Below are 9915 nucleotides of genomic sequence, written 5' to 3'. Positions count from 1 at the left end.
TTACAGTGAAGTGTCTTTTAAAGATGGAGAGATGAGAAGCACATATACGAGTTTAACGTGACACCTCTAACAAACTTACCGACTGGAGTTTCAACTTCAACTTCTTCCTCTCTGATAGTTTTGAAAAACATGAGACATAGAGGCGAGTCTTCCTCTGAGAGCAGGTTGAGATACCTGGTGATCTTCTCCTCCTCCTCTCCGTCCCCCCGGCCGAACAGCTCGTCCACGCTGTCGGAACCCTCCGGCAGGCTGAACCCGGCGGACACGCACTGTCGGATCCACTCCACGCGCAAGTCGTAGTGGACCATGTCTTTTAATAAGTTAACATCTTTAATTGAAAACCCCTTAAATCAACCTCTAGTTAGAGGCGTTATCAGCTAACACTACGTTGCTATGCTGCAGTTTAGCTGTTTGGCGTTGCCGTGGTAACCAACAGCACCGCCTGTGGATGAGGGAAACAACCGATGCGTGGACCTTTGTTCCCCGAGTGGTGACTGAAAGGCAGCGACCTGGTCAGTACAACGTGACGCACCATCACCGAGGTCAGTGGTTCTCAAATGGGGGTACGTGAAGGCACTCCAGGGGGTACGTGAGATTTTAAAAAAATATATATATTTAAAATTAGCATCCATTCAAAAATCCTTTAAAAATAGTTATTTAATAAATATTCAATAAAATATAATTGTAAGTTCATAAACTGAATTTAATGCAACAATGCAATCGTCAGTGTTGACAGTTTAATAAATCAGACACTGATGGCAGAGTGCTGTGTATTACATCTTTTTTTCAACCTAAAATGCTTTGCTCTGGTTAGGGGGTACTTGGCTAAAAAAGTATTTCACAGGAGGTACGTCACTGAAACAAGGTTGAGAATTCGATTTTACCAAAGGAATAAATAAATAAAAAATAGAAACGTGTGTTCCTATAGTTTTGTGTGTGTGTATTTTTTTCTGTAACGTAGCAAAACAGAACTACAAACTGAATGATGTCACGCACATAAACAATAGATGAAACTAACCTCATTGATAACACAGTTTTGTTGTGTTATCAATGAGGTTTTGCAAATTAACACATAGCTCATTTAACAAAATAAGAGGTTTTTACTCTTCTGTAAGTGCTATTAAAAACAAAAGGTAAGGCTATTTCACATTCTGGGCTGTAAGCCCGCAAACATAAAATGTAGCTACGTGAAGAGGGACAATTGTTTTGGTGTTGCTCCATGAAACTTTTCTAAACCCAGAAACAATAAGGAATGCAGTTATAGGCTTTCAGGAAAAAGAAAAAAAACCTCAAAGAAATACAATTTATTATTGACATGAGGATGATTTTCTCAAAAGAATTAGAACATGGAGTGCTTGTCAATGAAAAAAGATTCTTAATATTAAAATGAATGGCAAGCAATACCCCTTCAACCAACCCATATAACATTTAATGTTAACTACACAGGCAACTAATTGCTGATAAAGCATTGACTGACACTTGATTTAACACATTATTTTTCCACTGTTAAAACTTGACACACAAGATCATGACTTTCAAAAATGTGTGGCAGTATCTTACTTTAGCAAAATGTGTTTCCAATTAATTTTGCAATGATGACAACAATTACATCTCTTTCCCTTGGCAAAATTTCAAATACCAATTCCATACAATACTAAAAACGTAATATAATTAGCAAATACTACTAATGGCTGTTATTAGTACATAATTCAATGATCTCCTAATGTGATTAAATACAGCCTGGCCCCAGTGTTAAAAATGAATAAAGAATCTTTCAAACTACGGGCTGTCGCCAGCATAGGTGAGTCTACAAATGAGTGGAATGTAAAATTGGTCAGTAAGCAACAGATGCATAGGCAACACTGTGAATGCATAAAAGTAAAAATCTTATCCCCATTAACATTCATTTTTAATTCTGATACAACATTTTAAAATATAATAAATTAAAAAACATTTCTGTAAAAGTATATACATCTCATCACGAACCTGCCAGAGCACTTTTCAATACTAACAAGTCAAGATCCTCTGCACTGTTTTGGTACCACACAGGGAAACAAAGGGGAAACTGAAAAACGGCACAGTATGTTGTCATTTGGTTGTACTTCTGTAAGGCACTCAGTGCAACAAAAAGTGGAGCAAAAGCTATGCAACTGAAAGGTGGCCCATTATTCATTATGACAACCAGATCTGCCAGGAAATACAATAATAATAATAAAGAACAAATTCCATGAAAAGACCAAAACCAGATTTATCCTAACAAATGTTGGCTGTGTCGCCATATCTTGGGGACACCATTTGCTTATTACTCTTAACTTATTTCATGTTTTTTTTTTTTACTTAATTATTTCAAGTTTGGTTGATGTGGTTTTCCATACAATCGACATCAACAACTGTTACCCATAATGCCTCATTCGAAAATTGAAGGTTTTTGGGATATGTGTTACATTTTAAATTTGAACCTCACATTTTACCTGCAGTGAAAATGTGAATGCGTGCAAACTGATGCTGGTACAAAATACCCTTTGTTATATACATTTGCAATAAGAAAACATTTCTCAACAGCACACCCTAATGTCTGCATTTTTTAAACAGTTGGGAAAGCAGTGTGTTTCAGTCCAGTCCAAGTTTGTGAAGCGAACTACAGAATTTCTTAACATAACAAAGGATCAAAAGATGACAAGATTCCTAATCTCCTCATGACTTCTCTAGAATGTGTCTTTATAAGCATGGGCTTTTTGGCTCAGTTTACCACCCAACACTATTATCAGGCAGTCCCTTCACAGTAACCCATCTTGCTCAAAGCTGGAGGGTAAGAGAGAGAAGGAAAAGGGGCAAAACTTCACTCCAGTCCCACTGTAGAATTTGTTCTGAAACTCCACCCTGAGGAAGAGACAAGCAGCTGCTGTGAATATAAAAACACTCAGATAGATTTGCCCCATCTTTCTTGCCCCATCAAAGACATGGTTTTATATCTTACCAGTGCAGGCGGAGAGCATGAAGGAATGCAGACAGACCCTCCATTACCAGGAGGATGGAAACGGTAAGAACGGCAAACAGGCCAAACACAGGCACCAGGAATAAAACCCCGAGACTGGTGTCCATTCGTAGTCCTACTCGCATTACCATGGCCCACAGCACCTCCGACAGCTCTGTGAAGCACAGAAAAGAGCATGTGCACCAATCATTTAGGGAACTTGTCCAGGGCCTGTGCGTGGCTGTTCAGAACACATGTCCGATGAAAGAGGGGTAATTGTCTGGTCCCCTTGTAATGCTGCATGCAGCGTTAAAGAACAGTTCGGACGATGTGCTCGACTTAGTCCTGAAGCCCCCACTGCTGAATAGAGATGGTTGCATGTTTATTTTAAGTTTTTAAAATGTAACTAGTCCTGTGACCAAATTGCACTTACTTTGTCACGGCATGTTCTTGGGTTCCCAACATTATACCCCACAATTGTAAAGTATATCTTATGGATGGTTCTGTTGTTTTGTACAATGTTACATGTCAGAGTTATGTTTGAAAAGGATCCCAAGTATATATACAGTGGGTACGGAAAGTATTCAGACCCCTTTAAATTTTTCACTCTTTGTTTCATTGCAGCCATTTGCTAAAATCGAAAAAGTTCATTTTTTTTCGCATTAATGTACACTCAGCAACCCATCTTGACAGAAAAAAACAGAAATGTAGATATTTTTGCAAATTTATTAAAAAAGAAAAACTGAAATATCACATGGTCATAAGTATTCAAACCCTTTGCTGTGACACTCATATTTAACTCACATGCTGTCCATTTCTTGAGCTGATTCCTGCCATGAGATGGTTCTACTCCTTCATTGGAGTCCAGCTGTGTTTAATTAAACTGATTGGACTTGATTAGGAAAGGCACACACCTGTCTATATAAGACCTTACAGCTCACAGTGCATGTCAGAACAAATGAGAATCATGAGGTCGAAGGAACTGCCCAAGGAGCTCAGAGACAGAATTGTGGCAAGGCACAGATCTGGCCAAGGTTACAAAAGAATTTCTGCAGCACTCAAGGTTCCTAAGAGCACAGTGGCCTCCATAATCCTTAAATGGAAGAAGTATGGGATGACCAGAACTCTTCCTAGACCTGGCCGTCCAGCCAAACTGAGCAATCGTGGGAGAAGAGCCTTGGTGAGAGAGGTAAAGAAGAACCCAAAGATCACTGTGGCTGAGCTCCAGAGATGCAGTAGGGAGATGGGAGAAAGTTCCACAAAGTCAACTATCACTGCAGCCCTCCACCAGTCGGGGCTTTATGGCAGAGTGGCCCGACGGAAGCCTCTCCTCAGTGCAAGACATATGAAAGCCCGCATAGAGTTTGCCAAAAAACACATGGAGGACTCCCAAACTATGAGAAATAAGATTCTCTGGTCTGATGAGACCAAGATTGAACTTTTTGGCGTTAATTCTAAGCGGTATGTGTGGAGAAAACCAGGCACTGCTCATCACCTGCCCAATACAATCCCAACAGTGAAACATGGTGGTGGCAGCATCATGCTATGGGGGTGTTTTTCAGCTGCAGGGACAGGACGACTGGTTGCAATTGAAGGAAAGATGAATGCGGCCAAGTACAGAGATATCCTGGAAGAAAACCTCCTCCAGAGTGCTCAGGACCTCAGACTGGGCCGAAGGTTCACCTTCCAACAAGACAATGACCCGAAGCACACAGCTAAAATAACAAAGGAGTGGCTTCGGAACAAGTCTGTGACCATTCTTGACTGGCCCAGCCAGAGCCCTGACCTAAACCCAATTGAGCATCTCTGGAGAGACCTGAAAATGGCTGTCCACCAACGTTCACCATCCAACCTGACAGAACTGGAGAGGATCTGCAAGGAAGAATGGCAGAGGATCCCCAAATCCAGGTGTGAGAAACTTGTTGCATCATGAACTTTTTCGATTTTAGCAAATGGCTGCAATGAAACAAAGGGTGAAAAATTTAAAGGGGTCTGAATACTTTCCGTACCCACTGTATATATATTCAAAATAATGCCAGTAATCTGACTAGATTCAACCTATTTTCTGGATCTACAGGCATAGGAATAGACATACACAAATGGCACCCGCCCCAGTGTGAGCAGTGTCCATGCTAACAACATCTTCCCTCTCTGCTAAATCAAGGAGCGACAAACTACTTGTTTGTTGTACTGTAAACCATCATACTCACGGGCATGTGCTAGGCTCAGAGCCCAGAGCCGCAGGTAGGAGGCTGTGTTGGAGACGCAACCAAGGCAATACTCTATAGTGTGGATGGCCTGATGCAGCAACTCATCTGCAAAGTCAAACTGTCCAAACAACAAAACAAAACTCAGAATCACATTTGGAAACCATTAAAATATAACAATGGCTGCTGGAAGTTTAGTGATAGTGGGTAACTATCCAGTTGTTTTGCTGTGCTGACCTCCTCTGCCTGACGCTCTCCACTAGTGGAGAGATCGCTGTGACTGCTGCCCTCCTCCATGTCATGAGCCCTCATCAGGTAAAGCTCCTCTTCACTGTTACGCCGCACACGCTCATATCCCTGAGAACACACAGAGAAACAACTCGCATTTGTATATTTTACAGTCAGAGAATAAATATATGCCTGGGTCCAGAACTTTGAATCCTAAAGAGAGTGTAACGAGTCAACAATTCTGTCTGATTTGAGGCAACAAATATTGGTAAACATATTTCACACAGTATGCAAACATTTCATTGCAAATCCTCACCCTGTACATTCCTATGCGGTGGCTTCCATGTTTAAGCCAATAAAGGTAGACGGGTTTCCCCAGGAGTAACACAGGCACGGAGAGAACCGCAATGACCACCAGAAATACCTGCAGGCCAGTCTGGAAGAATCGTGAGAACATTGCATGAAATGGTTATGATCCGTCTCAGTAACATCTGAAGTGTAATTATGGATTAAACCTAATCTATTTAGTACGAAGAGGGACAGAAGTTTATTGTGTCACATAAATGCATACATACATACATACATACATACATACATACATACATACATACATACATGAAACTTGACCTCTGCATTCAGTGTCTTACTCAGAGAAACTTCTACATGCAGACAGTGGGAGCCAGGGATCAAACCAACAACCTTTGATTAAAGGCTGACCCACTCTATCCACTGAGTCACATCCTTTATATTAGCTTCTCACCTGCCCTGGGTAGAGGGGCTGCACTGTGTCACCCTGCATGATGAACATGTTTATGAAGTGGATGAGGATGCTTGGAGCCTCTCTGGAGTCCTTTGCAGTGAAGACCAGCCACTTGTAGAATATCATGAACACCAGGTAGCCGAACAGAGACAGCAGGAACAGAAGCTCAGGGAGAAACACCAAGTACAGGTTGTGCTTCTTCCTAAAGTGCCTGTTTTTGTTCACAAAAATAAAGCAGGCTATTAGAAACAACACTAGGGGAATAACAAGATCATATACAAGTGAGTACTTACAAATGATTATAAGTGCTGAGGATGACCCCGAAGCTCATGTGTATGACGCCCATTATCACTGACATCTTCATCTTATAGGAGTTCAGAAATGTGAGGCGGTTGGTTGCCAAGTTCCAAATCTGTGCAACAGAAAGATGACATAAATTATAAAATTAGTATATATTTTTTTAATATAAAAATAAATCACACAAAAAAAAACAACAACAATCCGCTCCTTGGTTTTGCCGCAGATTAGCAGCAGTTTGTTCTCTCAGTCCCACTCTGCAAGATTGTTGAATTCCTCACTATATGAAGTCTCACTGTTGTTATCCGTCTTTTGACTGTAGTGTCATGTGCAAACTTCACAGCAAAATTATCTTCATGTCGGGGGTTGCGGTAGTTACAGTGTGAACAGGAGTGGGCACACAGCCCTGGGATGTTCTGGTGTTCAACACTAGAGGGGAGGAGCTGTGGCTGCCAATCTGAACTGCCTGGGGTCTGTTTGTGTGGAAGTCTAATAACCAGTTGCAGAGAGTGGCACTCAAGCACATAGTGTTAAGTTTACCATCAGTTTCATGGGGGAGATTGTGTTAAATCTTGAGCTGAAATCAACAAACAACATTCAGATGTAGGTGTTGTTGTTTTCAAGATGTGTGAGGGCAAAGTGCAGGTGAGTGACGACGGCATCCTCCGTAGATCTGTTGGTTCTGTAGGCAAAATGTTCTAGTTAACCGGTTGTGGAGGGCTTTGTAGCTTTCAGGAATATTTGTGAAACTTGGTCCAAGGTATTGTTTCCTCTGGTGAGGATGAGGACATTGTGGTGGAATTCAGGTAAAACAGATCTGAGGTTTGTTTGATTAAGATCACCAGCTATAATAAAAAAAAAAAATCACACTGCTTGATACTCACGGTTATAAATGTATATACTAGAAAAGTATTAGAACAATATGGTATGATGGTCTCACCTCTTAGTTAAAAAGTTTGTTTTCAAATACTTTATTTATAATTTTTAAACATATATACCTTTCCACCACAATCAGCAGGAGAACTGACAGATCATACACAGTTTTCTTTAGTTTTTTGGAGACTAACTCTGGCATGTCTTGTCTCATCACCCAAATTCAACACATGAACTTTCTAGTAAACAAATGTGCACCTCTTCCCCTTTACTGAAATTTGATCTCCTTCACCTTCTTGCTTCAACTTTGCACTAAATTGTGCTTGGCCGGTCAGACAATAGTGTCTCCTTTAGTTTGTATATAAACAAACATTGCATTATGTTTATCACGTTGTCATATTGCTTATTACTATGCCATACAAACTGGATTGAGCACCATGCCGGCACATTTTGCTGATGTAGGCATTCTTTAATCTGCCAGAACTTGTCATAATGACAAATGCCAGATCAGAAGGTTTAGATAACATGATCTGGTTTAAACTCGTACACCGAAACCGGCAAAAATGGAAATTGACCCCCGGTGACCGGGAAATAGGTTCCGGCGATCACCGCGCATTGCATGCCGGGTAGATTTTAAAAAAAATAAAATTAATTTTTAATTTTTTTAATTTATTTATTTATTCATTTTTAAATTCAATAACTTTATTGAGACATTTGTTCATACATATAAAACACAATATATTTATATATATATATATATATATATGTATATATTTACATTTTCAAGTTCTTATTTTTAAAATAAATAAAATAAAAAATGAAAAATAAAAATAAAATAAAACAAGTATTATAAATAAGCAATAAAAAAACAGTAGAAAAAACAACAATAACTGAAATACTATATTTACAGACAGAGAAAAAACAACAACTATTTCAACTACTTTTAACTTTTTTAACCATTATTGCACAGTGCAATGTATTGCACAGGTTTCTATTGTCATGTTATTATGTTATTATTGTCCTGTGGTCATGTGGTCTGCTGGGAGCAGAGTTGGTTGTGCAGCCTGACAGCAGCAGGAAGGAAGGACCTGCGGTACCTCTCCTTCACACACCGGGGTGAAGCAGCCGGTGGCTGAAGGAGCTGCACAGAGCTGCCAGGGTGTCCTGCATGGGGTGGGAGGTATTGTTCATCAGGGATGACAGCTTGGCCATTGTTAAATGTTATATTATCTTCATTTAATGTTTTATTCTCTTTATTTAATGTTTCATTCTCTTCATTTAATGTTTTATTATCTTTATTTAATGTTTCGCGTTTGTCACAGTCGCGGTGCAGTGACGTCACGTCATGATGTTTTCACGGATGTTGATCTGGACGGCTCATCCTCCTGTATACCGGTGTGCCGGATTACCGGTGTTTTTCACGGTACCGGTACCGGTGGATCAGCCGGCTCAACCTCCTATAGCTAGCATAGCTAGAGGAGGTTGAGCCGTCTGGGAGCTAGAGGAGGCGTCCCGGTAGAATCCCGGTGACCGGGAAATAGGTTCCGGCGATCACCGCGCATTGCATGCCGGGTAGATTTTTTTTTTATAAAAATTAATTTTTAATTTTTTTAATTTATTTATTTATTCATTTTTAAATTCAATAACTTTATTGAGACATTTGTTCATACATATAAAACACAATATATTTATATATATATATATATATATGTATATATTTACATTTTCAAGTTCTTATTTTTAAAATAAATAAAATAAAAAATGAAAAATAAAAATAAAATAAAACAAGTATTATAAATAAGCAATAAAAAAACAGTAGAAAAAACAACAATAACTGAAATACTATATTTACAGACAGAGAAAAACAACAACTATTTCAACTACTTTTAACTTTTTTAACCATTATTGCACAGTGCAATGTATTGCACAGGTTTCTATTGTCATGTTATTATGTTATTATTGTCCTGTGGTCATGTGGTCTGCTGGGAGCAGAGTTGGTTGTGCAGCCTGACAGCAGCAGGAAGGAAGGACCTGCGGTACCTCTCCTTCACACACCGGGGTGAAGCAGCCGGTGGCTGAAGGAGCTGCACAGAGCTGCCAGGGTGTCCTGCATGGGGTGGGAGGTATTGTTCATCAGGGATGACAGCTTGGCCATTGTTAAATGTTATATTATCTTCATTTAATGTTTTATTCTCTTTATTTAATGTTTCATTCTCTTCATTTAATGTTTTATTATCTTTATTTAATGTTTCGCGTTTGTCACAGTCGCGGTGCAGTGACGTCACGTCATGATGTTTTCACGGATGTTGATCTGGACGGCTCATCCTCCTGTATACCGGTGTGCCGGATTACCGGTGTTTTTCACGGTACCGGTACCGGTGGATCGAGCCGGCTCAACCTCCTATAGCTAGCATAGCTAGAGGAGGTTGAGCCGTCTGGGAGCTAGAGGAGGCGTCCCGGTAGAATCCCGGTGACCGGGAAATAGGTTCCGGCGATCACCGCGCATTGCATGCCGGGTAGATTTTTTTTTTTTAAAATTTAATTTTTAATTTTTTTAATTTATTTATTTATTCATT

The 9915-nt window shown here is 39.8% G+C and overlaps 1 protein-coding gene across 1 annotated transcript in view; it reads right to left on the bottom strand.

Annotated features, from left to right (window-relative positions):
* Nucleotides 1–1288: 1288 nt before the first annotated feature.
* The window catches only part of atp6v0a2b (ATPase H+ transporting V0 subunit a2b), a 15538-nt gene continuing 6911 nt past the window's right edge, over nt 1289–9915 (bottom strand). The window contains exons 14-20 of the mRNA XM_054610296.1: nt 6463–6581; nt 6170–6380; nt 5726–5845; nt 5419–5538; nt 5185–5302; nt 2978–3149; nt 1289–2880 (exon numbers count right to left, since the gene is read on the bottom strand). Coding sequence (XP_054466271.1) covers nt 2778–2880; nt 2978–3149; nt 5185–5302; nt 5419–5538; nt 5726–5845; nt 6170–6380; nt 6463–6581 — 963 coding nt within the window. The 3' untranslated portion in view covers nt 1289–2777. The remainder of the gene's footprint in view (nt 2881–2977; nt 3150–5184; nt 5303–5418; nt 5539–5725; nt 5846–6169; nt 6381–6462; nt 6582–9915) is intronic.

The sequence above is a fragment of the Anoplopoma fimbria genome, chromosome 13, assembly GCF_027596085.1.
Source record: "Anoplopoma fimbria isolate UVic2021 breed Golden Eagle Sablefish chromosome 13, Afim_UVic_2022, whole genome shotgun sequence".
NCBI classification, from domain to species: Eukaryota; Metazoa; Chordata; class Actinopteri; order Perciformes; family Anoplopomatidae; genus Anoplopoma; species Anoplopoma fimbria.
The sequence above is the reverse complement of the archived record's forward strand: the minus strand, read 5'-3'. Positions and strand labels throughout refer to the sequence as shown.